At 55.6% G+C, this 15,407-nt stretch overlaps 1 protein-coding gene across 3 annotated transcripts in view; it reads right to left on the bottom strand.

Annotated features, from left to right (window-relative positions):
* Positions 1–15,407, bottom strand: part of FUBP3 (far upstream element binding protein 3) — a 49,580-nt gene that overhangs the window by 1,727 nt on the left and 32,446 nt on the right. For all 3 annotated transcript variants that reach the window (XM_027556580.1, XM_027556581.1, XM_027556582.1), the window contains 10 exons: positions 14,500–14,604; positions 13,396–13,498; positions 12,265–12,365; positions 9,891–10,032; positions 5,960–6,120; positions 5,126–5,199; positions 4,723–4,803; positions 4,509–4,585; positions 1,863–1,934; positions 536–663 (listed from right to left, as the gene is read on the bottom strand). In XM_027556580.1, coding sequence (XP_027412381.1) covers positions 536–663; positions 1,863–1,934; positions 4,509–4,585; positions 4,723–4,803; positions 5,126–5,199; positions 5,960–6,120; positions 9,891–10,032; positions 12,265–12,365; positions 13,396–13,498; positions 14,500–14,604 — 1,044 coding nt within the window. The remainder of the gene's footprint in view (positions 1–535; positions 664–1,862; positions 1,935–4,508; positions 4,586–4,722; positions 4,804–5,125; positions 5,200–5,959; positions 6,121–9,890; positions 10,033–12,264; positions 12,366–13,395; positions 13,499–14,499; positions 14,605–15,407) is intronic.

Raw genomic sequence — 15,407 nt, 5'->3', positions numbered from 1 at the left:
GTGGTCACCAAGGGACTGTGCACAGGGACCTGACTGGCATCAGGTCACCTAGAATGCGGCTTGCAGGAGTACTTGGTCCCCCGTCTTCCCCACATTTGGAAGAAAACTTTCTGGACAGAGCCCTCTGGTTTCCAGCCTTGGAAGGGGGGGACTTGCTCTCCGCCTGCTGCCCCTCACTGCTGACTGGGGACAAAAGTGACAGCCTGGCCACCCCACCCTCTTCAAGAACAGCACTGGGCAGTGGCCACCAGTCCCCAGGGGCAGTGCCATGCCTGCCCAGGGCCGGCTCAGCCTGGCAGGCTCACTTACAACTGGGAGCCTGGGTCCAGAGGAAGACACCGAGGCCGCTCAGCCCGGCAGTCTGCCTAACCTATTCTTTCCCTAAGAGGCTCCAATTTGTTCCAGCAGGGGCGAGGAGGGGGCCAGGGTGGTGGCTCTGTACCACTGGGGCCCGAGGTCAGGCACACACAGAAGGCTTGGGGTGGGGGAGTGGAGGCCTGGGTGGTCCCGGCGTCGCGGGCGATTGGCTACAGACCTGGCTAGGGGCCTGCGCCTGCCCTAACGTCTGCCCGTAGAAGGCGACCTGCTGCCGGTAGTACTCCGCCCAGGCCATGGTGTAGTCCGGTGGGGTGCTGGCCTGGGGCGCGGCGCTGGCGGCGTGACCTGACAGGCAAAGCAGAGCGCCGGTTACTGGGAGGCAAAGGGCACAGTCAGCCTGCAGGAACCCCTTCCCAGAGCCTCTTGGGAGGCTTCCCAGGGGGCGCCTGGACGAAGTGCCTGATGCCCACGCTGTCTGGCCAGACGTGGTCTGCCCAAGCATGGCTGCAGACAGCATGGTTATCAGAGCTTTCTCGCCTGGGCCCCGCTCCACACCTACAGTCTGCTTCTCTCATCAGCCATGTTCTCGGCGTCCGTCTGTCTGTCCAGCCAGCTCCCTGCCAGTGCCCGGGGCCAGGGTGGGAGGAGGGAGGGCAAGGAAGCAGGCGCCCCAGCAGGGGTGTATGTGCGCGCGCCTGCACGGGGCATCGCAGCCCATGGGGGTCCAGGATCTGGACCGTGGGGGTTGGGGGGGTCTGGGAAGACTGGGCACAGGTGCCTTCACCAGCTGCTCCAGGGGACGGTGACCCCTCTGACCCCTGCCCCGGCCCCTAGAAGGGCTATGGGCCTGGTAACAATCGCAAACACAGGATGACTGCTTCTCTGACAGTGTCCGAGCCGCGCTCTTCCAAGCAGCAAGTGAGATCCTTCAGACTCAAGACACGAGACACCTCTTCTGACCACACCTGAACGCGCTGGTTCAGCAGTTGTGGGATGCACACAGAGGGCTCAGGACTCATTTTCAGTGATTCACTCGAGGTAGTTTTTATTGGGGGGAGGGTTGCCGTTATGAAGTTTTCTCCTCTTTTTAAAAAAACTGGGTTAGTGGAGAAAACTGGCACAGCGAGGAGCTTACTTTGGAAGAAAACATCTCAGTCCCTACTGCAGCCTCAGAGGTCCCGCTCAGTTTCACCTCCTCCCTGCCTCACCTGCCCCGTGATGGCCAGGGAGAGCTGGGCAGTGGCTGGGTGGCGAGATGGCTGACGGCCCCTGGCCGGCCTGGGCCTAACCAAGGGTCCTCACATGGACAGCCCAGGCTGAGGCTCGCCCCATGTGGAGCCCAGAAGGGAAGATCGAGCAGGGGAGGAAGACAAAGACGCCCGCGCAACTCGCTGACAGGGTTGGGGCAGGTGGAGCAGATACAGGCAGACGCCCAGATGGACGCACACAGGGCACGCGGCGAGGTGACGGGAGCCACGGCTCTGGAGCCCGCAGGCGTGGGCCCCGGCGCCGGGGCCTCCCTGTGGAGAGGCCGAAGCACTCACTCTGTTTTTTGTAGTAGTCCTCCCAGGCCTTGCTGTAGTCGGGCTGGCTGCTCTGCGGCTGGCTCTGCTGGCCTGTGCGGAGAACACAAAGGCAGTCAGGCCTTCGGGCTCCCCGGCCCACAGGCTCCGGGCCCTGCTCTCCACTCTCGCTCACTGGCCCGGGAGGAGGGAGGCAGGCCGCCTGAGGGAGGATGCCACTGAGCCCCGCGAGGCTAGGGCAAGCAGCAGGAGCGGCCTCGACTCCCGTGGGTCAGAGACCTGGGCTTCCGGGGCCAGAACCTGAGGCCCTGAGCGTTGTCTGCAGCTCCCTGGATTGGCCCTCAGATGGACAGAGAGTCCAAATGGCACTGACCACTCCCTTCCCCTGCCCTTACTGTTCAAAGACTGATGGCTGCCTCTGGACAAGGAGAAAATTACAGGAAACACATAGGGAAAGTTCCAGAAACTATGTTCAAGATGACAAGATGGAGTACACGCAGCGAGGGGCTGACGCCAAAATGCACACCTGACCCCCACCCAGCCTCGCGCTGTCCAGGGTGGGCTGGGGGGCAGAGGATGTGTGTAGGGGGGGCCCCCGCCCTCCTCTCTGAATTACTGGGTGTGGAAAGGCTGGGGGGGGGAGGCGCAGAGCAGCAGCAGTCTGTCTGGGGCATGGGGTGGGGGGTGGTTACTAGACTTGACCACAGACAAGGCGGGACCTTTCTTCTGCTGAGGGCTGGCCTGTGTGTCCCCCTGTGAAGGCCCCACCAATGTCCTTCTTTCGGTTAGAATCACCGCCTGCAGCAGGCGGGAAGCTCAGTTCAGTCGCTCAGGTGTGTCTGACTCTTTGCGACCCCACGCCAGGCTTCCCTGTTCATCACCAACTCCCAGAGCTTGCTCCAACTCATGTCCACTGAGTCGGTGATGCCACCCAACCATCTCATTCTCAGGCAGGAAGGACATTCTCAGGTAGGAAGAATGTACTCAAAATCAGGTTTCATGGTCAAATGCTTTCCCCGAGTTAATTTACTGAGGACTGAGAGGGGCATGGGTTTGGGGAAAGAGCCCCCTCCCTACTGGGGCAGGACCAGACTCGGACTTGGGTGCTGATGACAGGAGGCCGTAGATCGGAGAAGGCCAGGCATGAGGAACGGGTCAGTGGGGGCGCCCCGCTCAGATGTGGAGGGTGTGGGCAACAGGATTTTTCTTCTCGACAAGATGGACCAAAATCAATTCTCAATTCCTGAGTAAACAAGCAACAGAACAGATGGAGCCGGCGAAACACCAGGACGAGCTGTGCTCCGCTTACTCGGCCCGAGTGCCTCTGCTGACTCCTTACCCACCTGGGCCTGGGGCAGCAGCGGGGTGGGTTCTGCAGGAACCCCAACCCCCTCGGAGACGCACGTGAACCCTGCAGCTTTACGGGACAGTCTCCCCACAGTCGGGGGCTCCTCCCGGGTTCTCTGTCCTGGGTGATGGGCACGGGAGAGCCCTGACCCAGGCCGCTTCCCATGCTGGGGGTGCCTTCTGATGGAACAGGAGGAAAGGAAATGTGCTGGGCTGTGGGGTGAGCGAGCACTGTGCAATGGGGAGGGGAGAACCTGGGTGGTGGGAAGGTGTTCGTGGTGGAGTTCTTAAGGATATTCTGCACGTTTAAAACGTTTTGTTAAGAAAATGCCAGAGAAGAGAAGGTAAAGAACACAGCTATGCAGTGTCAGAGCTCACGTGTGCTTTAGAAATCAAATCCAAATCTTTCAATTCACTGACAAAAGAAATGGAGCCCCAGAGAAAGGGGGACACGCCTAAGGCCATCCAGCCAGGCTCCGGACTCCTGGGTGCTTCTCTAGCTATGGATCTGACAGGTGCCTGGGGCAGGGTTCACAGCCAGTGCTCTGCTGGGGGGCAGGGGGGAAGGGGTGGAACCCCGGGGCCAGCTCCTGAGAGCAGCATGTCCAGTGGCCTGGCGCCGAGGGAAGCCTGCCGACGCGCTGAAGAGCGCTTTCCAAATACCGCCAAGCTGGCCCTTCAGATGTCCCAAAACAAAAAGAACCTAAGGTAAGCAATTTCGTGGGGCTTTTGGTTTTTTTTTGGGGGGGGGAAGCCTATGAAAAATAAGCTCTCCCGGCAACTGAACTCAAGAACGAGTTCCTGAAGCTGATGTGGGCTAGAGAGAGGGCGTGGGTATGATTCCAACAACCTTTCTCTTTTACAATCAGTTTTCTTAAGACAGCAAATTCTCTTTGTGTTTTCTGAAAGTTCAGGAGATAGAAAGAGTCCCTTCCTAAGATGGTGCCAGAAAAGAAGACAGGGAGGAGGCCGCCTAGAGACCAGAGCGCGGGAGTGGGTGGGCACCCAGTGGGGGGGAGGCGGGGTGCGGGGCAGGGGCACTCAGGCCAAGCCGCCTGGAGACCAGAGGGGACAGCGGGTGGGCACCCAGTGCGGGGGAGGCGGGGTGCGGGGCGGGGGCACTCAGGCCAAGCCGTAGGCCTCTTGGACCCTTGGCAGGGAACAGGGGTGAAGACTGGAGCCCGGAGGAGGACGGGGTTGGTGGGACAGAAAGGTTTGAGGAGTCGTCAGGCCCTGTGTCCCCGCCCAGCTGGAGATGTGCCCGAGGCCCCAGGAGGCCTGTCTGGGAGCGGGGGTCCTGCCTCCTCCTGAATCACTTACTTGGAACCTGCTGTGTGGGCTGCTGCCACGCCTGGTAGGTGCTGCCCCAGCCCTGGGTCAGAAAGGCGGGAGGACCACTGCGGAGGACAAGGGCCATTCATTCCAGGGCAGACCACACCCCCTCCCCACCAGCGTCCCCACCCCACCTCCCACCCCCAGGCAAGCACCAAGGTCTCCGGAGAAGCCAGTGAGCAGAGTAAAGGCGGCCACCCACCTCACAGGGGCGCTATGGGGGTTTCCGTTCACTTTAGCAGCAATGTTTGGGAAGCACCCTGAGCTCCTTGGAGGAAAGGTGCTGAAAGAAAGTGGGAAACAGATAAAGACAAGAGCTGAGGACCCAACATACGAAGGGCTTTCACAAAAGACACCCTTCCCTGACCCAGCTCAGGGCGGGAAGCCCTCCCTGGGGATGCTGGTGGGCCAGGGGACCCTCTGCCCTCTGGGCAGGCCCTCAGCCCAGTGCTGGTCAGTGAGCCATGGACAGGCCAGAGGGATGACAGGGATGCGTCTTGCCCACACCCCGGGCTTCCGGCTGGCATCCCCAGAAGCAGCGGCAAAGGAGGGCCTCCTGGGTGGGCAGGGAATTCTCGCAGTCCAGATGGGTGCGGAAGACTCACTTTTGATGAGGTGCGGCAGGCGGCTGGCTGAAGGGGCTCTGTCCAAAGGGTCCAGGAGCTCCAATACTGGTCCCCTGTCAGGGCACAGAGGGGACTCTCACTGCCCGCCGGCCGCACCAGTGCCCTCTGCCCAGGCCCGCCCCGGGACGAGCCACAGTCTCCGGGAAGACAGAGACTCGTGGGGTAAAGGCACCCTGCGGCACTCACTAGCCTTCCTTCCCCGCGGAAGGGCCTGACTGCAGGGGTGGCTGCTGCCCCTCCGGTGGCCGATGCGCCACGCCGCCAGTCTTGCACCACCGCACCTGCCCTGGCGTGCCGCCCTGGGGGAGGGACCAACCTGCTGGACTCTCCCGTCAACTTAGGCCGGCCCACGGCTCTCTCTGCCACTCTACGGCCCCTCTGAGGTGAGCAGTGGCCCATCTGTCCTCCATCAACACTCCCTTTCTTTATCTGCTTTGAGGCGCCTGAAACTAAAGCCAGAGTCAATGAACGCTGCCTGAGGGGCTGGCCTGAGGGGCTGGCCGCCAGGGCGAGGCCGTGGGGGTCCGGGGACAGAGCTGGGGGAGGCTGCCGCCCGGCTGCTCCTCTAGCCTGCGGGGCCGCGGCTCGGGCCTGAGCAGCGGTGGCCAGGGGAGCCCTGCGCGTCTGGGCCTGGCCCGTGTCCCTGCACCATGACCTTGCCCCTCGGCACCGGGGGAGGGGGCCGCGGCCCTTGCATCACCAGAGGACCCAGAGGCCCGGGAAGTGTGAGGTTCTGGGGGGAAGCAGGTACCTCGGACAGACAAAAGAAACCCCCGCGACTCCCGAGCCAGGCTGCAGGGCCCACGTACGTACGCCGACTTTCTCATCTATGAGGTGTCTGGCCACCTCGATCTGCGGAGGGAGCCCCCGGATGGTGAATATCCGCAGGTTGGGGTCAGTGCTGGGAGGGGGGTTCCGCTGAAGCTCCACGTGTGCTCCCGACTGCTGGTTTATGCTCTTGATGTTCTCGCCCCCTGTGGGCGGCAGGACAGACACAAGGGTAAGCGGGCAACTGTGTGGCAAACCCCAAGCTTGGAGCTCACAGAGGAGCAGGGGGAGCTTTCCACCCACCAGCGCTCGTCCTAGGAGTTGACAAGTCCTGTCCACTTATGCTTGAGAACGGTTCTAGTCAAAACTAGGGCTGTCTCACGCGTGAAACCCTGAAGCTGGTCTTGCCCTCTGAGCCAGGCTGAGGCAAGGACCCCAACAGAGAAGCCACTGGTCCCCGTCTGTGTCCTGGGCTGAGGCGCCCGACTGCAGATTTACACACAATGAGCTCAGCTGGGGAAGGCGCTCCCTCCCGCTCGGCCCTTCCCTGGCACAATGGGGGCCTTCGGCCCCGCGGGGGGTGGGGGCGGTGTCACCGCAGGGCTGGTCCCCTCCCTCCACAGGTCAAACTGACAGCCACAGGCCCAGCGACACCCAGAGCCCATCCGGCCTTTAATACCCCCATCCTGTCGCTCCTCAAGTCTCTGTCTTCACCGTGGGTGGGGGCGGGTCTAGACGGAGAGGCAGGCTGAGGATGGGGGTCACAGAGGCCTGGGTGGAGCAGGGCTAATGAAAATGTAGTTGGACTCTTTGAAAACCTGGGAGAGTCCCAGTCTCTTAATGAAATTTGCGTAACAAAAGCTCCACCGGCATTAACAATGGTTTGATTCTTCCTTTCAGATTTCACAGAACTTACAGATCCGCTCTGCTCTTTGGGGTAGGGTAAAGCCAGAATACAAGGAGAATTTGGAGCACAGGATTTTATAAAACCGGAGGAGGACAGTCTGTATAAAATCTGGAGTAGGGTACCAGGGAGCCCCAAAGGATCAAAGCGAAGACTAGAGGCCAGTCTCTGTGTCACCCCTCCCCACCCAGAGTCAAAACTAACCTCCAACTGTCATTTCATTGTAACGTGTCCACAACCCTTCCCTCCCCAGCCTGCCCCTCACCCGCACGGCTGGAAAGCCACGTGTACACAAAGCATCAAGGCGAAGGTGAGCAGGGGCCTGGCCAACAGGCTCGGCCTGCACCGGCTCATCTCACCCTGAAAGCACAAGGGGAGTCTACGAGGGCCCAGGAGTAGAGACGGGGCCTGGGTCTGCCGTTCTCCCTGAAGGCAGCGTGAGCGGCCCTCGGCATCACAGGAAGGAAACCAGGCGGCTGTGGGCATTCAGGAAAGCCTGGCTCAGCATCAGTTTGGGCAGGATGCTAGTTGGGTTTAGGGTGGTGCTCAATTTAAAAGGAAATTCATAAAAAGAGAAGCCCAGCTGACCCAAAGGCTGAATGGATGATTTTCTTGAAGATCCGCGACAGTGTAAGGACAGCGTCCCTGCATTTTCTGCCTTGAGCAAACACGTGCTCCTGGGGGCAGCGCTAGCCAAGGGTTAGGTTAGCTGTAGTCTTCAGCAGCTTTGCTCTACTTCCGGGTCTGTACAAGCCCCTCCCGGCCCCCGAACTACTGACCTTTACCCACAGGTTGTGAATTTTATCTTCTCTGCATCGTGAAAGGTAAGCAGCTTCGCTCCTAGGCAAGAGTGTTTGGGGGAGTGATGAAGAGCTAAGAATAGGTGGGAGACCCTTCTACTGCACACCCCACTTCTGCCCAGACCGCTTGGTCCCGGAGGCAAGAGCACGAAAGGGCGTGCATGCCTGGGACTGAGAACCTGCAGGCCCTGCCAGGCCCTCCTTCAGGTCAGGGACTCGGGCCTGCAGCCCTAGACTTTTCCTCGAGGCGCCGGGCGCATGCTAATACAGTGAGGAGGCACCGAAAAACTGCGAGGGGCCGGAAGGAGTTAATTTAAGTTCATCTTCCTGCAAAATGAGGTCACCAGCTTGGCACATGGTGGCTGTCTCCAGGCACATTCAGCAGCCTGCTCCATTCTTCCACCTGATGGGGGGCAGAAGCGACCCACCAGTGGCCCCCCGGCCGGACGTGAAATCGTAAAGCAATTAATCAAACCTGCTAAAAGGCCTGGCTGACAAGAGCAGGGCTGGCCACACTATCTGTCACCATTGCTGTATTTATCATGGAAATCCAGCAGGGGCCCAGGGAGGCGCAGCGTCTGTCCAAGGGCTGTCGTGGGGGGTGGGGGGTGGGGGGTGGGAGCAGGCCTGCCTGCGTGTGGCGCCCCTCACCCTGGCGCCTTTCCCAAGAAAACAGGAAGACCTCAGACTCAGCCCTTGCAGGGAGGGAGTTACAGAAAGACCCCAGCTCCTGCCCCAGTGAAATACATCCTGGCTTCCTGAGGCTGCTCCTGGAGCGGTAGGGCACAGCGTCTGTGACTGCTGCATTCTGCCGCCTCCTTCCTCTGGGGATCGCTCAGGAGGACCTTATAGAGGACAGAGGACAGAGAGGCCGTCCTGTGAGCGCCGAGGCGTCACTGACTATAAGCAACTGTCACAGCACCGGCAGCAAGGCTCCGCCAGCTTTGGAAAAGACACTTTCCGTGAAACCTTCATTGACATGACGGTTCTCGAAAAGCACAGAAAAACCTAGATCTGACTCTCGAACTCCAAGGCGTCAGCTGGACTTAACGTCATGGCAGAAGGCCAGCTGACAGTCTGGGTCACATGTCTGAATGATCGCAGCATTTGGGCAGCTAACAATGTCCACTGAACACCTCCCAGCATGAATACGCCCTGCCAGAAAATCAGAACAAACTCACGTCACTCCTCCCACCTCTGAGAGGCTAATAACCAAGTGACAGCACAGATACAGGAGATAAAACGTTTTAAAAGAGCATAAAACACACAGCGTCCGAGAGCGGGGCCCAGAACAGACTCTGGGAGACGACCGAAGGCCGGCTCGGGGGCACTGGCCACAGCAGCCTCGGCTTTCTGGGGGTGAAGATGTCCCTGGGCCGTGTTCCGTGGGATGCCAGCACCCCTCCAACAGCTACAAGATGCCTGGTGATCACAGAAATTGGGGAAACTCTGGGAGAAAATGGTATTTTTATCTTCCATATGTTGTCAAATACATACAAAAGGAATGAACTGAGAAGCAAACAGAAAGCCCGACGCTGAACAAGTCTCCTGCCAGCTCAGGGCTCTGCTTAGAGGGTGGAGAAGCCGGGCCTACTGCTTCAGGCCCCAGACCTGCTCTCAGCAGCCTTTCTTGCCAGCTCAGATGGCCCAGAAACCAGTCTGCCCTCTCCCTTGCTTTTCACTGAAGGAAGGAGCCACATTTAGCCAGTAACAAGGGCTTCTGACCCAATGTTCTCTAAAACACCTAGAAACAACTGACAAGTCAAGGTGTGTCTCCCTCCACAGGGTGTCTGTCACTTGCGGTGAACGCGCTGAAAAGATAAAGCCTTTCCCACGCGTCGTGTCAGTGCAGACCAAACACCCACATCCAGTGAGGCAAAAAGGAACGCACTCTTCGCTGGCGGAAATGATCTGAATGCTTCCTCCAAGCTCCCTGGAAGTGAGTTAATCCCCAATCAGTCCACTGACAAACACTCAGGGGCCCCTCACCTGTGCATTTCCAGCAACCCAGGCTGCTTCAACAGGCAGCCGGTCTCCCTTATATAACATCTGTTTCCACACGGTGATGAAGTACTCGCTGTGCCCTGGCTCGTGAGAAGGCCCAGGCAAGGGGGGTGCCTTGGAAGGCCGCGGCAGCCTTGCGCCTGGCCCCTTTGGTCAAGTGTAGAAAGCGGTGTGAACCTCGTGCTTCGGAGGTACTGGACGTGTGGCCTGTCTGCCTTCAGGCCAAGCTGCCAGAGGGGGAGCGCCAACCCCTCACAGCACGGCTTACCTTTGCCGATGACGAGGCCGCACTTGTCGGCCGGCACAGTGTAGGTCACCTCCTGGATGCCGCCGGGGGTCCCCACGCTCCAGTCGCCACGGCCGCGGCCTCTCCCCCTGGCCACCGCCAGGCCTCCGAAGCCGTCTCTTTCCTGGGAAGGAAGCAGAGCTCAAGTGACGTTTCTGCCGCTGCCTCCAGGATTAGTTTTCCTCTCTGGGGAGGAGGCTAAGTGACAGGATGCAATCAAAGCCACACATTAGGACCTGAGCACCTCTCCCACATTTCAGATTCTGAAGTGCTCTTTTAAAACCAGAATTAACACAAATCACAGGAACATTCACGGAGATGTGTGCAGACAAATCACATGGTTACATAAACAGCACAAACACACCCAACTAAAACAGGCAGTCAGGTATAAATTCTGAAGTCTGAAACCCAGTGCCCTGATCCCGGGAGTTTTAATCACTGGGCCCCAGTCTACAGGCATCAGGAGCTGGTTTTCTCAGTGCTGAGCCTACCAGAAGCCTGATATTAGATGCTGAAGAGCTACGTGTGGGCTTTTGAAAGTGACACGTGAGTGGCAAGCGTGACTTCGGGCCCTCCCCCGACAAGGTTGCTATAAAGAACAATTCAGACACTGCTCTGAGAATCAGAATACCTTGCAATTCCAGGTGGCGCGAGTGGTAAAGAACCTGCCTGCCAATGCAGGAGAACCAAGAGATGCTGGTTCAGTCCCTGGGGTGGGAAGGTCCCCTGGAGGAGGAAATGGCAACCCACTCCAGTATTCTTGCCTGGAAAGCCCCATGGACAGAGAAGCCTGGCGGGCTACAGCCCATGGAGGTCACAAAGAGTCGGCTAAAGCTCGGCACCTTGCAATCCAACCAGCAAAAGGAATAAAAGGATTAAAAACAAGAGCAAACCAACCAAAACTGGTTATCTCACTCCTCAAAAGACGGAGGGGAAGCCAGGCACACCCGCCCGTGTCTGGGGCTGGAGGGGCTCTCACCGTTCACCCAGCAGATAGAAGGCCCACATCCGGCGGCCAAGAGAGGAAGACCCCCTTCTCTCCAGGGGGAAGCAGCCCTTCTGGCCTCTATCCTGTGAGGCACTCAGGAGCGGCAGCCCTGAAAACCTTTTCAATGTTGATGGCAAACCCGGTGGAGCTGAGAGCTCCTTCAGGGAAGGGGCAGCTCGACAGACCCGTGACACAGTGCAGAGTAAGGGAACCGGATGCCGTCGGCCAAGAGTGAACTGAATGTCTACCTGGAATCTAGACCAGCAGGAAGCCGAACTGACGAATGCCTCCTGCGGCACTCTGCTTTTATGAGCGACAGACGACCAGCAAACAAGGTGATTTAGGGATCTACATGAGAACACACACACACAGCCGACTTGCTAAAAGGGGTACGCCTCGGGCTCTGGGAGACAAGGCTGTCTCCTCCTCATCTCACAGTTTCGCAGTTCCGGGATCATCAGTTCTTACCACGAAGAAGGATGTCAGAAAGGAATCCGTGACTGTTCTCTGAACCTGCCTCATCCTAAGAACTGCCTGGGGACTATGGGTGAAGCCCAAGCTACTCCTGGATATTCTGATTCAGGAATCTGGGGTGGGGCGGGTGTGGGGGGTGGTCCATAAATCTGTAACCTCAGCAGGTATACCCCCAGATGACTCGGGACCATGTGGGGTGTACCACCAGGTACAAACAACCTCCTTGGCTTGCTGCTGAGAAAACTATACCCAGAGGGGCTCAATGGCTAGGCTGCCAAAGGCCACATGAAAGACGGTAGAGCTGGGATGATGGCTTCTAACCTCTTGCTTCTTTCTTCAGCTCCTACTGCTCTGACTTTTCCTACAAACCTGGGGGACATGACATGACAGCCGACCACCAGCTATAGTAGCTCCCCAGAGCAGTGTGTAACACAGGGGGGAAGGTGTCACACGAGCCCGCTCTCATTCCAGAGAAATGTGAATATGAGCATGGACTGTGGTGCCTGAAGACAGCTTTAAAATCCTGGCAGATCACGAAGTGCCTTCTAAAGCTAAGAGTAGATTTGACTTGTCTTATAATAGGTGTGCCCAACTGTTCGAAACCTGGCCAGCTACACTGTGAATCCTCCAAGTAGCTTAAACAGTCAGGAACTTACTTTTGTGAAGACAATCTAGATTCTGCAATAATAAACAGGTAGAAGAATAATAAACTGGCAGGGAAAAAATAAAATGAAGGCAGTTAAAAGACAGACGGAGAGAAGCCACTGGCTATAATCCTGGAGGGAGGTAACTGACGAGAGTACTGGTTTTTAGAAATGGGACTTGAGAGGGGGGCGACTGCTCCAGGCTGCTTCTCCAGGGTGAGACAGGAGAACTCTGGAGAGCCAGACCCACCTGTGCTGTAAGAATAAGCTCGCTGATGACATGTGCTGCATGCTGGCATCGATCCGGGGGTCCCATCACCTGTGCAGCTCTCTCCGGACTAATACCGTCATCTGTGGAACAAGATGGGAGAGATGGGATTAGGAAAAGCCCTGCTTCAGAAGGAAACAAACATCAATCTGATTTGCAGTCAGTGTTCCTACCACCACTGAAGGGATGATAAGAACACACCTCTACATTTAGGACACGTTTTAGGTAGGGAAACATGTACGGCTACGTCTTTCTGCACGGTCTCTGTCAAACCTCATTACGCAATTACAGCCATTTAAAAGGGGCATCATAGAACTTCCCTGGTGGTCCAGTGGTTAGGGCTCCATGCTCCCAGTGCGGAGGGCCCAGGCTGGATCCCCGGTCAGGGAACTGGATCTCATATGCCACAACTAAGACACAGCACAGCCAGATAAATAAATGTTAAAAAAAAAAAGTTACAGAAACTAAACTTGAAAATAGACTTGAGCTATGGCAATATTTTCCAAAGATTTTCCTCATGCGATGAGGAAAATAAAGACACTGTAGATAACTTTGCTCATAAAAGTAAATTTGTAACACTTAAAGAACTGTCCTTAAGATTTTTTTTTTTGGCCATGCCACGGGGCTTTGTGTGATCTTAGTTCCCTGACCAGGGATAGAACCTGGGACCCCCTGCACAGAGCCTTAACCACTAGACCACCAGGGAAGGCCAAGATTTTTTTTTAAATGGTTTTATCTTTAATGTTATGAAATAAAAAATAAGGTGTTTGCTTTTAAATCTTTAATTGGCAAATTAAAAGCTGGAAATGCTAATGTTGAACCCCACTCCCTTAACTTTTACTGGTCTAAAGAAAAAAAGAAAAAGGCCTGGACACTCCTGGGCTAGCGTGTTCTGGTACATGAAGGGTGACCCTGCCAGCAAATCCACAGAAAGAAATGAGGGCCGGAGGAGAAACTGGATTGGAAATCTGGTAACAGAACGTTGCTAACGAGAGAAAAGGTGAGAGAGAGAGCAAAGAACACACAGCGGGCTAACAAAACAAAGTCCTTGTTCTGTGAGGTGTTCTCTACTTCTTCATAATGCTGAAGATTTCGAGAATCATCAAAACCAACCTGGTTTGAACTGAATTCTCACACCGGCATCGTTCTGGATCTTTTTGATCATTTCCCCGTTTCTTCCTATTACAATCCCGACAGCAAACCTAGGCACAGACACCTGAGCACAGAGAAACAAAACCTCATCAGCATTTCCTTGCAAACCTGTCTTTTCTGCAAGTCTGGTGTAAGTGTGTATGCATACCATTTTTATTACAACATATTCCTGGAAATGATACATAAAGCATATTTTTTTTCCTCTTAGGAAAAATGTTGTGGTTGATGACTGTATTCCTGTCCATTAAATGCATCTAGCAGGTATGAGACTTGATCAAAAATAGTTACAAAAATGAAGTAAAGCAAGAATAAACCTGATAAAGAGTTTAAAAAATATTTAAGATTAAAACTTTATCTTCCAAATTCTATGAAATAAGCATAAATGCACCACACACATTGGTACATGGTCCTTCACTCTTTTGTGGTAACACACGTAACACAGTGCTTATCACCTTAACCGATGTAAACGCGGCGTTTCAATGGCACTAAACCCCATCACAGTGTCCGACGCCTATGCCCCAAGCCTTTTCATCACCCCAATAAGCAGTCAGTATCTGTGAAACCACACTGCCCTGGTAACCTCTATTCTATTTTCTGTCTCTCTGCCTAGTCTAACGCTTCATGTAGGTGGAACCATATGATATCTGACCTTCTGCATTTGGGCTGAGTTTATCAAGCATCATGTTTGCAAGATCCACTCATGCTGTAGCAACATCAAGGATATATTACAATCCCATTCCACCTCATCAGCAAAATAGGTTTAGCGGTTAGATACCATCACAACACAGGTCACCGCGAAAACCTGGACTTTGGTCTTTATCTGGGCAGTGGGGTAAGCTTTGAAGCACAACCCCAAGCCAGGGGGAAAGACCCCAGTCCCTGAAATGCACGCAGCTGGCATCCCTCACTACACCTGACACTCGTTCCATACACCCCCAGGGAAGCAAGCATACTTGTCGGGTTTTGCAGATGAGATAGGCGTTAAATAACTTGCTCAAGGTTGAATGCTAATAGAACATGACCTTCAACCTTAAGCTTGCCTACTAACCTGTAACTCAAGCATACCTCTATACTGCCTCCTCCCATTCGAGAGCTGAAATCACCGCGCACACCTCGAAAGTCAGCTTGGTCTTTCTCTCGGATGATTTCTAAGACCATTTCTCTCGCTTGCTGCATAAACACAGATAAAAGGCATTAAGGAAAACAATCCTGAAAAAACACATGACCCCAGGTGAAAGATTAAACCCTCTTACGCTAGGCTCAAAGCCTCAGAAGGTGCTCAGCTGTGGGAAAACTCACTGTGTTGTATGATTATTACTGTTACCTGGGACAGGGGCAGGCTGCTGCCGAGCAGCATGGCGTGCATATAAAATCTCAAGTGTCCACACAGACAAGGGTTCACTGTCTGCTACAGCCGCAAGTGGGTCAGCACACTTGGGCTGGGTCAGAACTCGATTACGGTTGTCCCACTATGTTCCAGTATGCCATCTCTTTCTTGTGGGGAGAGGGTGTATCCGAGAGCTCTGACTGTGGGGTAGCTTTCTCAGCAGAGAAGTTCTGGGGAGGTCAAGGGAAGAGGTCAGCCTGGGAGCCTGCAAATACCTGCCGGCTCGCAGAGCTCGAGTGTCTCTTCCCAACTGGCAAGCCCACGCCCCACACCTGACCATCTCTAAGGCACATCCAGGGTCCTCTCCCCGCGGAGGTCCCTAAGTCAGTCCATCCCACCCGGGCCAGCACCAGTCCCAGAGGAGCTGGGGCGAAGGAGCAACCACATGTAACAAGTCAAGGTCTTGTGGGAACCCAGAAAGGATCAGAGTTCTGAAAAAATCAAATCAAACAACAAGAAAAACCAAAACAGCAATGTCCGAGGACATTTGGAGAAATCGAAATACGGACTGACTGTAAGATGATGTCATGGTACTACTATTATTTTCCTAGGCCGCTTTATAATAAAAAAGGACGCTTTATTCTTA

The sequence above is a fragment of the Bos indicus x Bos taurus genome, chromosome 11 (assembly GCF_003369695.1).
Source record: "Bos indicus x Bos taurus breed Angus x Brahman F1 hybrid chromosome 11, Bos_hybrid_MaternalHap_v2.0, whole genome shotgun sequence".
NCBI classification, from domain to species: domain Eukaryota; kingdom Metazoa; phylum Chordata; class Mammalia; order Artiodactyla; family Bovidae; genus Bos; species Bos indicus x Bos taurus.
This window is presented reverse-complemented; position numbering and strand designations above follow the sequence as displayed.